Consider the following 22,005-nt stretch of genomic DNA (forward strand, 5'->3'; position numbering starts at 1 on the left):
GCATGACATTTAGCCCAAGCAAATGCATGGTCATGAGTGTTACTAGGAAGTTAAATCCGACACACTTCTTTTACAATATCAATGGTTTTGCATTGTGTCGGGTTGATAAATTCAAGGATCTTGGTATTGTCTTTTCTTCGGACCTGTCATGGTCATCTCATGTCAATGGTATTGCAAGCAGTGCAAGTAGAATGTGGGGTATGATCAGGCGTGTATGCGGGCGTACTGCAGACGTTAATTTGAATATCATGTTGTATAAATCACTTGTGCGTAGTCGCCTTGAATATGGTACGGTGGTATTCGACACACATGTGCGACGTGATCTTGAAACTTTAGAGCGTGTCCAGCGGAGGGTGACTCGTCACATTTTAGGCCCTGATATGCCATATGTGGAGCGTCTGCGAGCGTTGTCTCTGCTGCCCCTGTCGTACCGTCGGGAAATCAAGGATCTAGTTTTTATGCACGATTCTTATTATAATGTCCTGGATTTTAATGCACGTTTTTATATAACCCCGGCTGTAAGGGGCGACGGTTTACGACTGGCGCAGCCGAGATTCCACTCGGAGACGTTCGGTGCCTCATACTGGGTGAGGACACCGAAGCTGTGGAACAGCCTCCCGGTCCAATTACATAATTTGAAAAAAATGCATTTTAAATCGTCCCTTAATGTTTATTATTTTGACAGGTTGGATCGTTTGGATGTCGACGACATGTGCACTTTCGTCACTTTCTGCCGTTGTGCAAACTGTCGGCCCACTTAGTGCGCATGTCGCCGGCACCCCGACGACACAACCCATATTATCTGGTGCCATATAATAGGTCTCGACCTACATGGTTACCAGTGTAATGCATGTACGTTTTATTTTGTTCATAATCCAATGTCTTGTCATGTTATATCAAATATTGTACATGTATTTTACACAAATAAATAAATAGTCTGTGACTATTGCCAAGCCTAGAACTTACATCAAGTTACATCCAATGCCTGTGAATCCATGCAGTTCCCAGCACTTATCGGCGGTTCTAGCTGTCGTGGAAACAAGCCTTAACTCTGCCCAAAGCTATATCTTCATACCTTGATACCTTTATATCTTCATATCTTGATTAACTTTCTCCTCTTCTTGTTCTTGCAGGTGAGTATTACGAAGTCAACCAGCTGGGTAATGTTATTCCAAGAGGTAATGGTAATGTATTCTTGCTTTGATTTGACCAGTTTCATTTCCAAACACATGGAGAGATCTTCTTGTCATATTGAACTTCAATCTGGTACAAACTCATTAGTTGATATGTGCACCTTCCCAACATTTCCAATCAAGCTGAATATGAATATGGCTCTCTGTTCAGTATTTTGCCTCCCATGAGTCTGATAGATGATGGTGTATGGATTGATATATAGCTAAACATATTGAGAAATGGCACACCGTCCTTGCAATTCCCTCGAGTTGTAGAATCTCATTATTGCTTTAGACTGAGCTGTGACCTTCATCAAATATGGCAATGTTACAGTGTAACTAATGAAGATGTGCATGTTTTACCAAGAAACCAATGGTAAGAACCTAAAGCAACCACATCCAGCACCTGATGCCTTGGAAGATGAAAGCTCCTATCCTTGTCTTTTGAGAACTGTGGTGTACATAGCATCATTGACTAAATGTACCAAGATGGGCTTTCAACTTGAGAGGACTTACCTGTTCATGCACGCATCATCTTTAGGTTGATATCTCCATAGAAACCTCCCTGATCTGTATTGTTATAGCCTGTCCTCAACGTGTTTCCATCAGCACAGAACTTGGTGACGTTTGTGATACTCGGTTCTTTTTATTGGGCCAAGTCAACAAGGTTGTAGATCTTTTCCTCGATTTCACCCAATACCTTGTGCTGTCAGGTGAAAGAGATTGTATTCTGCAGCGATTCATATGGTTTATTTTATTCTTTTCCATCTTGCTTGATTTCATCATGAACGATGTTGTGATATTGATGTTGACTGGTCTGTAAAGGAAGCACTATCTGTTGGCATTGTCCCTGCCTTCTTGTTTCTGAGAAGGCGCTCTCTGTCACAATACTTTCAGTTCTTCATTTTGGTGAACAATGAATGCATTTTCTTTTGTAATCTTCCATTCTGTTCTCTGCCTTCTTGATGTATGATGTCCTGACAGAGATTTGCTCTGGCTTTTCCACTCCCTAGGGAAGAGATCAGTTCCTAAGCCTCTTGAGGTGGACCTCTTCATGGACCTCTTGAGGTCGACCTCTCCATTGCTTGACCTCTCCATGGACTTTTTGAGGTCGACCTCTTCATAAGCCTCTTGAGGTGGACCTCTTCATGGACCTCTTGAGGTCGACCTCTCCATTGATTGACCTCTCCATAGACCTTTTGAGGTGGATTTCTTCATAAACCTCTTGAGGTGGACCTCTCCATGGACCTTTTGAGGTGGACCTCTTCATGAACCTCTTGAGGTAGAGATAGAGATTGATGGCTTGATGTTCCTATCAAACAGATCTTGACAACAACGAAAGTCAATTTGTCCCTCATCCACATCAACAATACCATTAGCAGCTAATCCTCCTCGATCACCAGTGTTTACCTTAATTGACAGCAGCTGCCTGCAACAATCCACTTGCTCATTAGGAGGAGTCAATCAAACTGATTGGGGAGACGATGTTGACATTGAGAAACACTGATTAGGAATCCCTCTGGGAGCACTTTGCTTCTTTTGGCCTCAGGTTGTGGATTCATCTCTTAGAGTCAAGCTAATGGTAGACAGACTATGCCAGTACCTCATGTCTTCATGCTCTCAAGGGTCAGGAATAGTCTAATCCCTTGGTCACTCTGACAGCCTCCCTAATCATCCTGCCTCTTGTGTCTCCTCATTCCAAGACCTGATCAAAGCATTACTCCAGCTATCAGAGTGAGACCTTATGCCTGATTGATTGTTGGCAGAGATAGCTGGAGATATAACTCGAGGAGCTTATAGGGTTTCCTCTTGTCTGTCTGTTCTGTTTGTTGGCAATCTCTGCCTGGCTCATTATTATTTGTCAACAACAAAGAATGGTGCAGTATCTGATAATGAAGTGTTCTCTAAGCCGGGTAGTCTCGTTATGAACCCTTGTTTGACTGAACAAATCTTAGACCTAAATTTCCTGGATGCAAGACCTTCAAAGGTTTTCAGGTCCTCAATAACTCTGGTTTGACCCATCCAGGCCTCTGGGCCCAAGCTCTGATGTTACTCTTAATATTCCAAGGTGGCAGCAACAACTGTTGCTCTTGTCAGGCTGTTCTGTCCAAGTCAGCTTGGGTTCCATCTATTGGAACTACCAGTCTCTAACTCTACAAGAGATGTTCACCATCGGTCCCAGTGCAGTTGATGTTCAGTGCAAGATTCAGTCAGCCCAACATCCATTTATCGGGAGGAGTGATCTCTAACTTGGTTCCCCTAAAATCAGATCCAAGCTAAAGATGAATGGGTCTTCTCTCCCCAGTTCCATCTATGAGCATGAAGAATATCTAGAAGCAGAATCATGGTAATGATGGAAGTTGAAGTGCTTATCATCACCAACTGTTCTTGCTTGCAAGTTCCATCTGTGAGAGAGACGCGTCACTACCATGGCCAAGTAGAAACGTTTTCATGGTGTAACCACCCAAGATTACTGATATTGCCGTTGTGGCTTGCTGATTTACCAAGCGGAATGAACTGTGCTCAGCTACCATGTCACCTCCTGAGAAGGATATGAAAGGTATGCATGGCTTCATTCTCCAAGAAAGGTGAATGTGTAGGGCTATAAGTATCCTGGGACCATTGTCGTATAAACCGCTCCTACACATTCTGGTAGCGTTCAAGTTAAATGAAGTAAATCATGAGGTTGGTGTTGCTATTATTCCAGCTAATGGAGTAATGAGATCACTATTCGGGCATATCATTGCATCCTTCCCTGAAGACTACTCATTGGAGCCTCGGTGATCCCTGCTTATATCATTATGTAGATGGGGTGTGAGACATGAATGAAGCATGAGTCAGAATGATGTCCGTACACTGTTACCTCGGTGACATTTCAGTACGATTCAAGGAATTGATACCGAACTTGGGGTATTCACACCAGGAACGCAACAGAGATGGATATTTGGACCACAAGCTCCGCATTCAGTGGTAGTCAGCACTGTTTGCTTGGCGCACTCTTTAGAAGCTTCATAAGAGGTGGTTGGCACAGACTCATAGACAAACTGAGAATGAGATGCCTACCTCGAGATGTGTGTTTAAGCTGCAAGATAAAAACTTGTTTACCAGGATCTCTTACCAACAGCAAAGTTCTCACACACTTGTCAAGTATGTCAAGTAAGGTAGAACATCTTTACTCTTTCATGTTTGGATAGGTATTAGCTTCAAACGATGGGATATCATGGCAAAGCTTTGCTGGAAGGACATAGAACACTGGCTTTGAGGGAACATCATTGTAACTGCAAGCAAACTGTAGCCTGGATGGTCGACTTGACCAAAGTGTTCAAAGGGAGATAACAGTTGAAAGAGTTGCCCAGGCAAGCGATTCCTAAGAGTGCTTACTACTCGACATGTCTGACACATCACAACCCCTGATAATCCAGAGTGAAGGCAATTTCCCCTTCTAGAGCCGTGACAGCCAAAGAGTGGACTGGTGCTGATAAGGGCTATGCTAGTGCCTGTATTAGCATTCATGTTAGCAACTGTGAGGTATCCAGTCTGCTTGCATGTGCTGACATGTTTGCCTGAAACGCCCCTATTTCATTCTCTCTTGCTTGTTATCAGAGAGGCACAGTATGGTCGTTGGTCTTATAGTGATGATCCTGTCCTCCTTCTCGTCATCAGTTGTTGGGAGATTAAAGTGAACTATTCATGATACAGCACTCCCTACTTAGTCTGTGGTATCTTCACCTTTTGTCTGAACTGAACAAACAAACTGGATGATGATTAACAATTGAAGAACCAGTGATCTAACTCTCCACTTAATAATCAGCTGAGAGAGTAATTGCTGCTGACTTGTATATTAATACTATGGCAATCCCTTGCGGCAAGCAGTTAATGTGCTTCAAAGGTTCTGTACATCTTCTGAGAATGATGCTGATCAGATACTGTTGCTTCAGCTTATAGGAGTTTCAGTAACAAGTACAGAACATGCAGGAATGCATCTCTTCCATTCCTAGCATTCTCCATCTGTAGCTAAGCATTAGATGCAACTGATTGGAATGCTAACAGCTTCCAAATGATTTTATGCCATGCTTGTTTGTTATCATTTGGTGTTTACATGGAGAAAGTCTTGAGGCATCTTCCCATGATGAAGATGTAGTGTAGTGAATAGTAGTGGGTTACATTCTAACCTGTATCACACTGCAAACTGACTTGGCACGTACTCTCTACACCTCAGCCATTGAACTTCCTGTGAAAGCAGCGGATTGCTCTAGTCTACCAGTTGTCCATTCCACCTCTGGTATGGTACCATATAGGAGGCTATTCAATGTCTGACCTGACAGAGACTTTCTTACTAACATTAGCTTTCTTTGCCTAGATAGTGATGTTGTGGTTGTAGCTTTTCTGACCTGATTGATGTGTGGCAGACATTATCTGATGGAAGTATCTTGCTAGATCTTGTTCAGATGTCTGCAACAACTTGATAAAGCTCTTCTCTACCTACTTGTTTCGAGCATGTCTACCTTGATAAGGCTGTAGAACAGCTCCAAGGAAGCTGAGAGTGGTCACCTCAGCAGGGCATGAAACAGGGCAGATACCTTGATAAGGCTTTCGAACCTTGCCAAGGAAGTTGTGAGTGGTCATAGTCATCTATGGCCACACCTCAGCCCAGTCTGTGGCCACACCTCAGCCCAGTCTGTTGCCACATCTCAGCCCAGTCTGTTGCCACATCTCAGCCCAGTCTGTTGCCACATCTCAGCCCAGTCTGTTGCCACATCTCAGCCCAGTCTGTTGCCACATCTCAGCCCAGTCTGTTGCCACATCTCAGCCTAGTCTCTGGCTACACCTCAGCCCAGTCTGTTGCCACACCTCAGCCTAGTCTCTGGCTAAACCTCAGCCCAGTCTGTTGCCACACCTCAGCCCAGTCTGTGGCCACACCTCAGCCCAGTCTGTTGCCACACCTCAGCCCAGTCTGTTGCCACATCTCAGCCCAGTCTGTTGCCACATCTCAGCCCAGTCTGTTGCCACACCTCAGCCCAGTCTGTTGCCACATCTCAGCCTAGTCTCTGGCTACACCTCAGCCCAGTCTGTTGCCACACCTCAGCCCAGTCTGTTGCCACACCTCAGCCCAGTCTGTTGCCACATCTCAGCCTAGTCTCTGGCTAAACCTCAGCCCAGTCTGTTGCCACATCTCAGCCTAGTCTCTGGCTAAACCTCAGCCCAGTCTGTTGCCACACCTCAGCCCAGTCTGTTGCCACATCTCAGCCTAGTCTCTGGCTAAACCTCAGCCCAGTCTGTTGCCACACCTCAGCCCAGTCTGTTGTCACATCTCAGCCTAGTCTCTGGCTAAACCTCAGCCCAGTCTGTTGCCACATCTCAGCCCAGTCTGTGGCCACACCTCAGCCCAGTCTGTGGCCACACCTCAGCCCAGTCTGTTGCCACATCTCAGCCCAGTCTGTTGCCACACCTCAGCCTAGTCTCTGGCTAAACCTCAGCCCAGTCTATGGCCACACCTCAGCCCAGTCTGTGGCTACACCTCAGCCCAGTCTGTTGCCACATCTCAGCCCAGTCTGTTGCCACACCTCAGCCCAGTCTGTTGCCACATCTCAGCCCAGTCTGTTGCCACACCTCAGCCCAGTCTGTTGCCACATCTCAGCCCAGTCTGTTGCCACACCTCAGCCTAGTCTCTGGCTAAACCTCAGCCCAGTCTGTTGCCACACCTCAGCCCAGTCTGTTGCCACACCTCAGCCCAGTCTGTTGCCACATCTCAGCCCAGTCTGTTGCCACACCTAAGCCTAGTCTCTGGCTACACCTCAGCCCAGTCTGTTGCCACATCTCAGCCCAGTCTGTTGCCACACCTCAGCCCAGTCTGTTGCCACATCTCAGCCTAGTCTCTGGCTAAACCTCAGCCCAGTCTGTTGCCACACCTCAGCCCAGTCTGTTGCCACACCTCAGCCCAGTCTGTTGCCACACCTCAGCCCAGTCTGTTGCCACATCTCAGCCCAGTCTGTTGCCACACCTCAGCCTAGTCTCTGGCTAAACCTCAGCCCAGTCTGTTGCCACACCTCAGCCCAGTCTGTTGCCACACCTCAGCCCAGTCTGTTGCCACATCTCAGCCCAGTCTGTTGCCACACCTAAGCCTAGTCTCTGGCTACACCTCAGCCCAGTCTGTTGCCACATCTCAGCCCAGTCTGTTGCCACACCTCAGCCCAGTCTGTTGCCACATCTCAGCCTAGTCTCTGGCTAAACCTCAGCCCAGTCTGTTGCCACACCTCAGCCCAGTCTGTTGCCACACCTCAGCCCAGTCTGTTGCCACACCTCAGCCCAGTCTGTTGCCACATCTCAGCCCAGTCTGTTGCCACACCTCAGCCTAGTCTCTGGCTACACCTCAGCCCAGTCTGTTGCCACACCTCAGCCCAGTCTGTTGCCACACCTCAGCCCAGTCTGTTGCCACATCTCAGCCCAGTCTGTTGCCACATCTCAGCCCAGTCTGTTGCCACATCTCAGCCTAGTCTCTGGCTAAACCTCAGCCCAGTCTGTGGCCACACCTCAGCCCAGTCTGTTGCCACATCTCAGCCCAGTCTGTTGCCACATCTCAGCCCAGTCTGTTGCCACTCCTCAGCCCAGTCTGTTGCCACACCACAGCCTAGTTTCTGGCCACACCTCTGCCCCATCTCAGTTGAGTCATCGTGTGTGTAACCCAAAGAATCATAGAATTCTAATCATGAAAAAAGTTAACATGCCAAGACACTCCTGGTTGCTTAGACAGTAAACCAAGTTTATTTCTCCAATCATTCAACAAGTGTTGTTCTACCCAGCATTGTTTTTTATTCTCGGCATTTGTGAGTGGAGTTCCTCATGTTACCAGGATGGTGTTTGAACATTCCTGGGACTCCTTTGCTCAAGCATATTTGGTCTCAACACCAGAGTGAAATTTCGATCGAACCACGAGTCATATTACCCTCAAAAAGTGGCAATCCAAAGTGGCCTCTTGATACAAATACTTGGAAGGCTAGTGTGGGGAAGGCAATTCCAGTAAAACAATGGCATATTGTTCAATTCTCTGAAAACTTAGTTCCTTGGAACTCTGTCATTTCTGTTGGGGAGTTGAAACTAGTATTTATGAGGATTCAAAGCAAAGTACATGTGGGCTCAAGTGAATCTTTCATATCATGACCAGCCTTGTGTAGGCAGTAACCTACGATTCAGGTTCCTGGAGCTTCATTTTGATGTATGGCCAGCACATGTGCTGATTCCTTTGATGCGAGTCTAATGATAATTGGTACGAAACCAATTCCTCTTCTTTTCCTCCATACCACCATACTTTTGCTCTGTGTCCGTCGTGTGCCATTAAAAACTTTAGAGGGAAAAACTACCAGCTATTGTCACAATGGGCGATTCCTCCCACTGGAGTAGAGAATCTACCATGAAAGGTCAGCGCCATTCCTTCTGATCACAAGCTTCACAATTCCCACCGAAAGGGCAATGTCATGGTTGTAACATGTGTTCATCTCATGGCTTACTTCAAGGGTCACAAGCAAAACTTGAAGGATCGTAGGACCGAAAGGGCGAATTCATGAATGGTATCCTTCAACATCAGACATGACTGGCGAACTCTCTAGAAGACAATGATAACAGAACAGAGCAGTTAACCAATTACAACCTCACTGGTTTGGCCAGTCCCTGTTTGGGAGAGAGTTGCTATTATGAATTCCCTTCTCATCTGAACGCTACTTGCACGGCCTCGCTGACTCACACCTGTGATGAACAGTTAGCTGTGTGGGAGGGTAGCTAGAGGTGCAGTAGCTAGAGGTGCGAGGTGCTGCTTGTGTGGAGGACTGGCCTGTGGACATATCATTCACCCGGAGCAAGTAGGGATTACATAGAATAGTTTGTCTTTAAGAAGGAATTTCGTAGAATTGTTTGTGGTTTAAGAATGGATTACATAAAATCGTTTTAGACTTATTGACATATTGCATATCAACATTGTTCTCAACAGACTGTTAATGATAGAACATTGATTTGCTTGTATTTCGATTCACGTGGGATTCATGAGGATATTTCAGAAGAGCAATCTTGTTGATTTTCGGGACTTGTTGTGAGGGAGCCTGTCGCCTGTGTGTCTCAGTTATGGATTCTCACCATCATCTCTGCCTCCCATTTGGAGATGATTGTGATGGGACAGTATTGGCCTGAGTGGATTAGCTGGTGTTTTCCATGTGTCTTGGAGTCGTGAGGAGATCTCGTGTTCCTGGGCCGGTGGTTGGACATCATTGGAGTATTGACCTCTAGATTGAGGGGTTGTTTCCATTCACCTTCTTTAGTCACAAGATGATTTCAACTCTGATTCTCTGTATTCTGGACTGTAAGATGGACATCACTAGAGTATGGACCTCTAGTGTTAGTGGGTGTTTTCCATGTGTCTTGGAGTTGTGAGGAGATCTCGTGTTCCTGGGCCGGTGGCTGGACATCATTGGAGTATGGACCTTTAGAGTTAGCTTCACCTTCTTCAGTTACAAGATGATTTCAACTCTCTGGTTGATTCTCTGTATCCTGGACTTTTGGATGCACATCACTGGGATATCGATCCTTTGGAATACGCAGCAGTTCTTTTGTATTCTATTAATATATTCCAAGTTGATGATATAGATGAATGTTCATCTATCAATTGTTGATCAAGTCCGTTATCATGACTCCTGATCTGTGTGTCGGTTTCTTCTTATATTCAAGAGAAGTTTCTCTACAGGCGGACCATCAAATAGAAATCGATCCAGCTACCATGGAAGTGTTTCTGTCTCTATAAATCATTACAGACAATTGATGGAGTGATTCACGTGGGTGGCTTTGATGGTCATCTCTTTATCTAGTGCTTATTCATCCAGGCATGGTGTGTTGGGTGAGATACGGCTGCAAAGTGAAAGGGCGTAGGCAGCGATTATCAATCAATCACTTCATCCACAATGACATCTTTTGTGCTGGCTAAACCGAGGTATAATGGTCTCGTTCTGTTTGATTGGTTGTCTGGGGATTCGTTCAGTTGAAAACTGTTGGAAAATAATGGTCATATCATGACAATTAGTGAATTACTGTTATTATTGGTTGTGATGGTGGTCTAATTGGTGATGACCTGTTCGTTCTGGCTCTCGCAGTTAGACATCAGTAATGTTACTAGTGACATGCTTCATATCATTGGAGATGGGAGACACTGACACTCTTGTGCTTTGACCAGTTTGGAGCAATCATTCTTGGCTCAATGTGAAGGCTTTTTGTGGGGCAGCATCTTGTACAAGTAACGTTTGTACCAGTTACCTCCTGATGGCTCTTGACTGGGAACAAGTCTGACAGGGTCCAGTCATGATTGTCTGGTATTGCTGCTGCCTGTTACTCTGTGAACTGAATACCTTTCTCTTGAGCTGATGTATGTTTCTTTGAAGTAAAGTTTGTTCCAGTACTTTGGCTAGTGACCAGGAGTAGCTAGGTAGCTCTAGATGCTGATGGTCTATTTGTGCTTTGTTGCTCCATGAAGGCTTCTCCCGCTGGTTGCTATCACATCTAGGTTCCCTTCTCCAGGCAACTGCTACCTGCTCTACTCACCCACTTGTTGAATGCCTCACCGGGGATTCACTTGAAGCAAGACTATCCACCAAATGAGCAAGTGCTTTACAAGGAAAGCTTCACTGCTTGTTTTGTTAGTTTGCAGGTACAGATGAGTGTTTTCATGTTTGTGTGGACATTATGTAGAGGAATGCCTGTTGATGGCATCTGATTAGATGAGGAAGAAGAGTGTTCGCAAGCGGTGCATGCTAACTGTGGATTGGATCAAACCAGTTTCTCATCATTGAAGCCACTTTCATTTGAATAACTGATAACCTGTTCAATTCAGGGATGTCTTTGTCCGATTCCTTTTCACATTGGTTATGGTTTTGACATATTCTGGTTGATGGTATCCTTGCAGCATGAATGGTATTGGCAAGAGTAACCTATCATATTCTGGTTGATGGTATCCATGCAGCATGAATGGTATTGGCAAGAGTAACCTATCATATTCTGGTTGATGGTATCCATGCAGCATGTATGGTATTGGCAAGAGTAACCTATCATATTCTGGTCGATGGTATCCATGCAGCATGAATGGTATTGGCAAGAGTAACCTATCATATTCTGGTCGATGGTATCCATGCAGCATGAATGGTATTGGCAAGAGTAACCTATCATATTCTGGTTGATGGTATCCATGCAGCATGAATGGTATTGGCAAGAGTAACCTATCATATTCTGGTCGATGGTATCCATGCAGCATGAATGGTATTGGCAAGAGTAACCTATCATATTCTGGTTGATGGTATCCATGCAGCATGAATGGTATTGGCAAGAGTAACCTATCATATTCTGGTCGATGGTATCCATGCAGCATGAATGGTATTGGCAAGAGTAACCTATCATATTCTGGTCGATGGTATCCATGCAGCATGAATGGTATTGGCAAGAGTAACCTATCATATTCTGGTCGATGGTATCCATGCAGCATGAATGGTATTGGCAAGAGTAACCTATCATATTCTGGTCGATGGTATCCATGCAGCATGAATGGTATTGGCAAGAGTAACCTATCATATTCTGGTTGATGGTATCCTTGCAGCATGTATGGTATTGGCAAGAGTAACCTATCATATTCTGGTCGATGGTATCCATGCAGCATGAATGGTATTGGCAAGAGTAACCTATCATATTCTGGTTGATGGTATCCATGCAGCATGAATGGTATTGGCAAGAGTAACCTATCATATTCTGGTTGATGGTATCCATGCAGCATGTATGGTATTGGCAAGAGTAACCTATCATATTCTGGTTGATGGTATCCTTGCAGCATGTATGGTATTGGCAAGAGTAACCTATCATATTCTGGTTGATGGTATCCTTGCAGCATGTATGGTATTGGCAAGAGTAACCTATCATATTCTGGTTGATGGTATCCATGCAGCATGAATGGTATTGGCAAGAGTAACCTATCATATTCTGGTTGATGGTATCCATGCAGCATGAATGGTATTGGCAAGAGTAACCTATCATATTCTGGTTGATGGTATCCATGCAGCATGTATGGTATTGGCAAGAGTAACCTATCATATTCTGGTTGATGGTATCCATGCAGCATGAATGGTATTGGCAAGAGTAACCTATCATATTCTGGTTGATGGTATCCTTGCAGCATGTATGGTATTGGCAAGAGTAACCTATCATATTCTGGTCGATGGTATCCATGCAGCATGAATGGTATTGGCAAGAGTAACCTATCATATTCTGGTTGATGGTATCCATGCAGCATGAATGGTATTGGCAAGAGTAACCTATCATATTCTGGTCGATGGTATCCATGCAGCATGAATGGTATTGGCAAGAGTAACCTATCATATTCTGGTCGATGGTATCCATGCAGCATGAATGGTATTGGCAAGAGTAACCTATCATATTCTGGTTGATGGTATCCATGCAGCATGAATGGTATTGGCAAGAGTAACCTATCATATTCTGGTCGATGGTATCCATGCAGCATGTATGGTATTGGCAAGAGTAACCTATCATATTCTGGTTGATGGTATCCATGCAGCATGTATGGTATTAGTAACCTATCACTTCCTTCATTTCCAGCCTGAATACTATCACTCTACTCCTTCAAAGACTATCATCAGGTATGAACATACTGGCATTTTTTCGCGGAGACTTTATGCTTGGATCTCATTTGATGTTTTCTGTTGAAGGGCAACTCACCAGCTTCTTTTCAGTTTTTGATTCAACCATTCTACAGTTTTTTCTACCTGGCTATCATTTGCTGTGTCAAATAGGCCTGATTCATTCTGTTTCAGTAGAGAGAAAGATATGCTTTTTCCAAGGCTTTTTTCATTAGCAGTTACAAATTTTGCACTTCAGTGATGGGTCTTTCAGTTTGTTGTGGTTTTAAGAGGGTGCTAACATACAGTGGAACCCCGGTAACATGACCACTCATGGGACCGAGGTTGAATGGTCGCGTTACTTGAGTGGTCGGGTTAATGAAGTCGAAAATCCGGGGACAAAATGCATGAATAGGTTTTCCCACCAAAATTGTTGAACTTATTCATAAGTTCAAAATTTTGAAGAAAAAAATTTCAAAGCCAAAATTTGTTTGGGGCTGATGATGTTTCTACAAAGTAGAAGAGCAGAAAAAAAAAGTGAAAAAAAAATTTGGACTTAGAAATTTTTTCATCCTTCAGATTTGAATTTTTTCACAACATTTTTTGGGGGCTGATGATGTTTCTACAAATTGAGCAGAAAAAATTAGTTAGTACTCTTCCTCTCAGGTCACAATGGGTACTTTTCTTTGAAAATTGTTTATTTTTCTGTCGGTGGAAGAGGTTCTTTGGTGGAAATAGATGCAATTCAGAGTCAGTTTATATAACAAGCAATGTTTGGTGTCTCAGTGAGTCTGGACTTTGGTGAATTCTTTATCCTTGCTTGTCGCTTCTGGCCTCTTATCAGCCTGTAAGGGCCAAGTCCCAAGGGCTAGCTTGTCTCTTACTGGAGGAAGGGACGCCATGCTATCACAGAGAGTCGGTAATTCAGCATCTTCTCAGCTCTCAGTACTGACTGGTAGTAGGAACCCAGAGACATGAAGCAACATTAAGGAACACTTTGATGAATTAGAGCTGCCGATAATGACAGCTTTCATACATCATTATTCAAATATTTCTAGGAAGTGTCTCCTTGTGTCGGAGACTCTCATTGATTATCTAAAGAAAGTTGTTTCCGTGTCAGAGCGCTGAATCCGGAGTGTGCCTCTTGGGAGATGAAAACAAACTTGGTTGTAGTTGAGGAAGGCATTACATGACAAATGTCCAACGCAGCAGTAAGATAGAAATATGCTCATGAAGTACTATGTGTATGGACACCAAATACAAGAGTGAAGTGCTATTACTGTGTAATCATATAAAAAGATTTTCCATGAAACTTTACTTCCATGATTGTGTGAGATGTGTTATGATATTCTTTACTTGAAAGATCCTTTGAACTGGTGCTTCTGTGCTGACTGGGAATAAAGATCAATGGTTCATGGTGACATATCAACACTGAAGTCTCACCTTCCTGGGGAGGTACAGAAGAGTGTTCCCATTACCTTTGGAGGTCTTTCGACGGTGTGGTGCTCACAATTGGAAATAAGGTGATGATGTACAGCTGTGATAGTAACACCAGTGCCAGCATTCGAATTCAAGATTTCGTTCATTGCCTGTTGAGTGATACGGCTAAAACATGTCTGGTGGATTCGTGATGTCAACTAACACAATATATGAGGATGAGGTCCCTGTGATCGTGCGTCGGCGAGGGATCATGCTACAAGTGCGCATCACAGACTGCGACTGTGGTGACTCCTTCAGGAGCACAAGGATATCATCCTCAGTATGTATATCATCATTCTTTGTCACTTTGACTAACATTGTTTTCTTTTTTTAGATTTCTTGTATTGATAGCTTGATAAGTCAGAACCAAAACCTGCAAAGTCTTCAACTGAAATCCTGCCGTTGTACACCATGTTGATGATCAGTGCTTCCCTGTTGAGGATGTTAGTTCATTCTCAGTTCTATAGATGGCAATTACATCAGTTTCTGAGTACAAGGTGCCTATGCAACTGATGTTTTAACTTCTGAAAAACCCAGAGTTGTTCGTCCCATTTTGACGAAGTGAAACACGAACACAGGCTTCCACCAACTGGTGCCTTGGCTGACACGGATGGCAAGATTCAGAGACATAAGAAGTCATGACATGGCAAGCAGTACGAAACGGTGACCTCCAGTCCAACAAGAGAAGCCCTCTAAACTCGGATTATCATGAAGCCTAAGAACGATCCTAATCTAGATAACCATTTGATACTAGAAGATGTCTTACAAGTGATGTCAAGGAGGAACTAATATCAAATATTGAGATTGATGAAGCTGCATGAATGCTCAACTTATGCCCACTTTGTCCAAAGATTGGGCTCTGTGAAATATTTGAAATTTTGAGTTTTAAGATTTTTTGAAATTTTTGAGTTTTGGAAATTTTTTGAAATTTTTGAAATTTTGAGTTTTAAGATTTTTTGAAATTTTTGAGTTTTGGAAAAAAATTTTTTGAAATTTTTGAAATTTTGAGTTTTAAGATTTTTGGAAATTTTTGAGTTTTGGAAATTTTTTGAAATTTTTGAAATTTTGAGTTTTAAGATTTTTTTGAAATTTTTGAGTTTTTGAAATTTTTGAAAATTTTGGGAAATTTTTGGATTTTGAGTTTTTGATAGTTTTTGAATAGACTGAAAGTGACTTGAGTGACATAATGGACATTTTCTGAAGAGTAGAGCAGAACTTTCTACTCACCCATCACTTGGTCTCCAAGCAGACTTCCATACCCAGATAAGGAATCGATATTGAAGGCATTATCAACTTTCATTCAGTCTATGACAATGGCTCATTCAGCCGTCTTCAGCATCAGTGCTACCATCTTTGAGCTATTGCTACTACTAGAATGTAAACAAACCGCTGGCTGGGTTTGTGACTGAATAAAGTGTTATCTTGAATGTCTACAGTAACCTATCGTAGCGAGTCTGGCAGCAAACTGTGGTTATGTGTTGTCAACGGGCCTAGGTTTGTTCATCTATTGGTGTCATAACACTTGAGTCATTTGCCTTAGCCATCCAAATGTTTAACTCTCTAGATGTCTCTCATCGTTTTAACATCTGATATGACCCGCACTTGGACATGTGAGTTCATTGGGGTTATCAGTCTGGAACAACTCTTCAATGAGTTTGTCATTCATCGCCTGCCCCAAGTCAATATTGATTATTCCCTTATAAGACAACCTAGAACCAATGTCCGTCTCAAACATCCCATCTATTTTGTTCTATGAAACTGGTAGAAGTGATCTTGATCGAGGTCATCATTATAGTTTTAATTGTATCTTGGAAGCAAGGTTTCATAATTTGACACACTTGTGTGCTCTGCATGGCCATCATCAGGCAGGTCTAGCCTGAAGGAAACCTTTAGGACCCTCATGTCTAATTCCAAGGTAAGTCCAGATTTCAATAAGCCCCGTCCTTTATCGAGATTCATGGGCTTTAAATCAGTTTGTGTCCAAGAACTGTATGGTCTTTCTGCGTTATGATTGGCCTCATTTCATTTGTTTACCAACACAGACTATAGATTTGCATGTGCTTCCCGCCTAGGCCTGGCTGCATTGGGCTTTTTATCGAATGGAATTAGCCTTATTTCGTTCAGTGGCCTCATTGTGTCTGAGAGGAATCTAGCACATTATGGTGGAGATAGAAAACCTCTTTATCAAAGCCGGGCAGCATTGTGGTGCTTGTGCAGTTAATGGGTGGGCCTGGCTTTCAACTTGACAACATTGCTCTTTCTCGAGTCTGAGATAATACTCTAGGCCTGTAGAATGCCATTTTATATATCAAACTATCCAGAGAAAGAACATTTGATTGAAGTAAAAAGTGGGCCTGGGGATTTAGATATTGTATGGCTAAACAAAGATGGGTTTGAGGTTAGGGCTACAGCTCAATTCATCACTTCAACAGATCAAAGAAGTTCATGTTGGCTGGAGGAACTGGGAAATAGCATGACAGGCTACCTTAACAGTTAGCTACCTTAAGTAGTCCTCATCTGACTCCACACAATGTCATTTTGGAGAGGTTTTCTCCATTCCCAATGGGCCAGACTTTGCCCTTGACAATCAGCAAGCAGTAGGCCTACTTCCTTATCAAAGTTATCACAGCATGAAATTTAATGATTGTTGTATAGTATTGAAGGGGTTATCGAAAACTTAGGAAATGTTTCATCGCTTGAGCTTGACATTACCCACTCTATGTGTACTTTAAGTAATCATCTCGGTGTTTATCAGGCATATGGCAGGCGAGTGTGTGAGGGACTAATAAGGTTATCGTACACATACAGGAAGACTATGTGGTCTGATAGTTCATGAATGGGACACGCAAAGTACACAATGTCAATCAGGTCTTGAGGACTATTTCATGTTGTTATTCTTGGACATCTATTGCTGGCTCCAGAATATCGTGACTTCTTGGCTTATTGTATAGGCCTAGCCTTGTAGGAGAGGTTTCAGCGTGTAACTATGTTGCTAATGATCATCAGATGATTGAGGTGGATTGATTGATTTCTGATTGCCCTTTTGGATTTGCTGTGACAGTGTAGAACATTCAAAGTGACTTCAAGGTCTCATCAAGGGAGGAGTGGAACTGGGTCTCATCAAAGGAGGAGTGGAACTGTCTGGAATACTTGAATTCACTTTCGATTTTTCTTCCAATGAATGATTGTTTGACATGGACACAGGAGACCTCCTACCAAAGCCTTCTTCTTTACATTCATGCTTCCAAAGGATGTTTACGAAGTCCATATATCATTCGTTGTACAATTTGTCTCAATGCAGTGTCGGGCCTTTTATATCCAGATCAAACATCAATACCAAGGGCCTATCGTCAGTTGATTCTTGTCTCTTTCTGGGACATGGCTAACTAATTCTCTGGTTTGGTGGCCACTCTACATTTCTCTGACAGGGAAACATGCTGTGGCTGTCTTCGGCAATGTGGATTATATCACTTTTGGCCTAACTCGGGAAATGGATTTTCTTCTACTCTGAGATTTCTGAACTGATGACTATTAGTACCTAAGTGTGCACATCTTGTCATACAGTGTTTCCAGAAGTTAACCATCGATTGCACAGTTAGTGCTCTTCCTCTCAATTCAACAAAGATGAACTGGAGAAGGTGTTAAAGGCCATTGTCACACCTCAGCCTGCAATACAGCAAAGGTGTAGTTGATATTGTTCACATGGAAGAGCTATCTTGTTGGCAACAATCATCATCTTGCTCCACAACTTTGTGAACTAAAGAAGAATTAGAGGCCCACTTCAACTTTTAACCTGAAGTGAGAGTTGATAGGGTCCCTGTCTTACATGCCTACCGGTGATGCAGAACGAAATCAGAGAAGTCTCATTTACAGGTGTTCTGTCACGTGGACATCAACATGTAAACAACGCATCTCGGTATGATTTCACAACTTTTCCCACCTGCCTGTTGTGACGTCAATGTATGATATGATCTCGTGAAGGGCCTCTTCACATGGATGTGATAGCTTACTCCTCCATTCTCCTTCCGTGGTCTTAACCATATCACATGATCATGCCTGTTCCACGAGCTAACAGGCCCGACTGCCTCGACCTTACAGACATTGGACCTCCACACTTAATGCGACAGACAAGTTTGGAAGGAAGCCCACCACTCATACAGATACAGACAGAAGAAGGACCACCACAGATGATGCGGCAACTGAGTTGGGGCCCAACAGTACGCTCCTTTACTCGTCAGACAAGTTGTGGTCCAGCAATACCATCGTTCACCCGTCAGACAAGCATTGAGAATGCTGGACTGAACCGAAGGAATAGTATCTCGGGATACTTGGTCACACGGACAAGACTAAGGAGGTGTTTATCTGAGACATCAGCACGGGAACTTGTAAGTCAGGCAAACTCACCTTTTAGTCATCTTTTTAAGGGTTTGGTGGTGATTTCTCTGAAGCAAGATCACAGACTTTCTTGTGATAGTCGAACAATTCTATAAACTTATTGATAGTCCAAGGTTTGTGTTTGGGAGATGGGAAGACCTTATCCCCTATTATACATGAACCAGCAACCAAAGATTTCAATTGAAAGTGACCCAACTCATCCATATTTCCAATTCACCTTGATAAAGTGCCCTTTTTAATGGAACCACGTTCCTTGATGATGAGTCTATTTCTGTGAGGTACCAGTTCATTCAAATCAAATTTGCCATATTGGAAGCAATCATGAGACTGTAAAGGAATTAGTTATCTTTGGAGTTACCAACTAGAGCTCTAACCTCATTGTGGTGACCAAAAGCTTGTGTTTGTGTTTCATCATAATTGAACCATTTGAACAGATTTTGGGTGTATCCCTTCTCTACCTGTCTATCAGCGAAGAAAAGCATGTGAATCGAGTAAATTTTTATTGATCTCTCGGCGTGAATCATCCCCTTGAAGAATCGATAGACAATTTCGCAACGGGCCTGCCATGTGGGTTCATGAATATCAACGATGAGTTGAAGTAGCAAGCACATGCTGGATTCATCAAGCTGGGGCCCCTCTAGCTATTCTGTCAGTATTAGAAATGGAAATAAAACGCCAACTGAGAGCAGTTTCCACCTCAAACATAGCTTTGTCATACATCATCTTTGATAAACCCCTGCTTTTCCACTAGCATTTCATTAGACACAGGCTCCAGTATGGCCTTCCAATCTTTGGGCTAGTAATTCCAGCAATCCCATGGATTATGCCCGATTATTACTGTCTTCCTTTGATGGACAATGATATGACTTGACCTTCAGGACATGCAAGTCAATAAGCGCTTGATGAGGTCGTGTTGTTGTTATCGAGGCATTGATTGGCTATTGACCGCGAAGAACGGCAGTCACTTGTGGTGCAATGATGAGTGTGATTAACCATGAAGTGGGGAGGTTGCTTTTTGAAGGGTAGATGGGCAAACATCCTCAACGATTGGTCCTGTTTGAAGGGTAGAGGGGGCAAACATCCTCAACGATTGGGCCTGTTTGAAGGGTAGAGGGGCAAACATCCTCAATGATTGGTCCTGTTTGAAGGGTAGAGGGGCAAACATCCTCAATGATTGGTCCTGTTTGAAGGGTAGAGGGGCAAACATCCTCAAGGATTGGGCCTGTTTGAAGGGTAGAGGGGCAAACATCCTCAATGATTGGTCCTGTTTGAAGGGTAGAGGGGCAAACATCCTCAATGATTGGGCCTGTTTGAAGGGTAGAGGGGCAAACATCCTCAAGGATTGGGCCTGTTTGAAGGGTAGAGGGGCAAACATCCTCAATGATTGGTCCTGTTTGAAGGGTAGAGGGGCAAACATCCTCAATGATTGGTCCTGTTTGAAGGGTAGAGGGGCAAACATCCTCAATGATTGGTCCTGTTTGAAGGGTAGAGGGGCAAACATCCTCAATGATTGGTCCTGTTTGAAAGGTAGAGGGGCAAACATCCTCAATGATTGGTCCTGTTTGAAGGGTAGAGGCGCAAACATCCTCAACGATTGGTCCTATTTGAAGGGTAGAGGGGCAAACATCCTCAACGATTGGTCCTATTTGAAGGGTAGAGGGGCAAACATCCTCAACGATTGGTCCTGTTTGAGCAGTTTTAAAAACCAACCCAAGAATGCAACATTGGCTCAAGAAGAGTGCTTCATGGCTCAGGTCGTAGCTCTCGATGATGTGGGATGTGGCTGATGTTAGATACAAGAATCCCCCTCCAAAACTGATCTCACAGTATTGCCCCAGCATGCCGGGCATAGCTTTCGAGGATGGTGGACTTGAAAGATACAGGACTGCCCTTTCAAAACTTATCAGAAGTTAACCTAAAGCACAAGTCCACCCCACAGAGGATATGAGGTATTTACCCATGTCAATGATCACACCAAAGACAAATGTCATGACTGATTAAATCGGACAAGTGATGATAAATTTCAAATCAGCTTCTATTGACGAGATGTGAGCTAATAGATCTCAATTGATGTGGGGGAAGGTTAGTCATTATTGAGCTTGAATGCTAGTCATGGTAGAGTTTAGGAGTCGTGGCAGAGTGTAGCAGTCATGGTGGTGTTGAGTGGTATGTCCTGATGAGTGCAAAGGTTGCTGAAGAAGCAGGGAGTTTGTCAAACACAGATGCTGAAATGGGCCATTGTTTGCTCAAGACTACTTACTGCCTCTGATCAACGACCACTTCATATCTTGCCACCAGACACCACTAGAACCATTTGTACCAGAAGGCTCTGAAAACAGTTAAGTTGGTTTCAGTCTTATTTGGATAATGAAACGTTGCCCTAAAACACCACTAGGCCCTCAATGGTTAATCGTCCCGAGAAGATAACTAATGAGATTGATTGATCCGACTGCTACCATGAAGATGATGCCATTTTGATGCCATAGAGCTGGTATCAGATGATTGAAAGTTAATCAGCCGATCAGAGTTTCTGATGAGGTCAGTCAATCCCTGCTTCTTTGGTGTCGTTTGTCATCATAATAGCCTGCCACAGCTTCCATGAGAAATGGTGTTGTTGAAGCACCCATAGTAAAGAAGCCTGAATAAGAGTTTAGGTGTGATATGTATCATACTGTGCTCCCTTTGCTTATCACTGTCTTCTCTTCGAATTTGCAGATCCTTCACTTTGCATACAGCAGAACCTGAGTACCAGAAGCATGCAGACCAGTGCAGATCAAGAAAAGTTTCTCATCATATTTCCTTCCTTTGTTGGGATGACCGCAGTGACAGGTTCCATGTTTCATTGTCTGACTGTGCACCTTGTTCTCCTTGCAGTCTGACTATGGACCACCCGCCTCTCCGTCCCCGATTCCTTCTCCACGCAAGAAGGATGATCTATCAAACATGCCAAAGAACCTGAGGTTGTTACACCGCACATTGTCCGAGGATGTGCGGCACCGACGCAGAGAGAGCATGCCCAGTACCCCCACCGGTCTCTACCGGGGCATAAGCACGTCTCATCTACATCACGCCACAGGTAGGTCAAGTTTCATACAACATGTAGAAGTTTGAGGAGACTCATTTTTTCTCAAGTCAGACTCTCCTAACAGTTGACCCTGCCTGGAACTAGTATGAAGCAAGTTTGAAACAACTTTGTACCCAGCTTTCTTTCTAATCCCGTTGAGCTCATGAGCTAAATGATGCTCAATACAAATGCATATTATGATTGACAGATATTGACATTGTTACTTGTTCGCCTCCTCGGATGT

The 22,005-nt window shown here is 43.7% G+C and overlaps 1 protein-coding gene across 11 annotated transcripts in view; it reads left to right on the forward strand.

The window, feature by feature from the left end:
* LOC135486361 (microtubule-associated serine/threonine-protein kinase 2-like) overlaps positions 1-22,005 on the forward strand; it is a 123,174-nt gene that overhangs the window by 42,257 nt on the left and 58,912 nt on the right. For 8 of the 11 annotated variants that reach the window (XM_064769090.1, XM_064769097.1, XM_064769093.1 and 5 more), the window contains one exon: positions 21,572-21,773. In XM_064769090.1, coding sequence (XP_064625160.1) covers positions 21,572-21,773 — 202 coding nt within the window. Of the gene's footprint in view, positions 1-14,205; positions 14,583-16,187; positions 16,218-17,041; positions 18,688-21,571; positions 21,774-22,005 lie in introns of those variants that run through there. The other 3 variants (XM_064769098.1, XM_064769102.1, XM_064769096.1) reach the window with 3 other exon arrangements.

This window comes from Lineus longissimus, chromosome 4 (assembly GCF_910592395.1).
Source record: "Lineus longissimus chromosome 4, tnLinLong1.2, whole genome shotgun sequence".
Taxonomy (NCBI): domain Eukaryota; kingdom Metazoa; phylum Nemertea; class Pilidiophora; order Heteronemertea; family Lineidae; genus Lineus; species Lineus longissimus.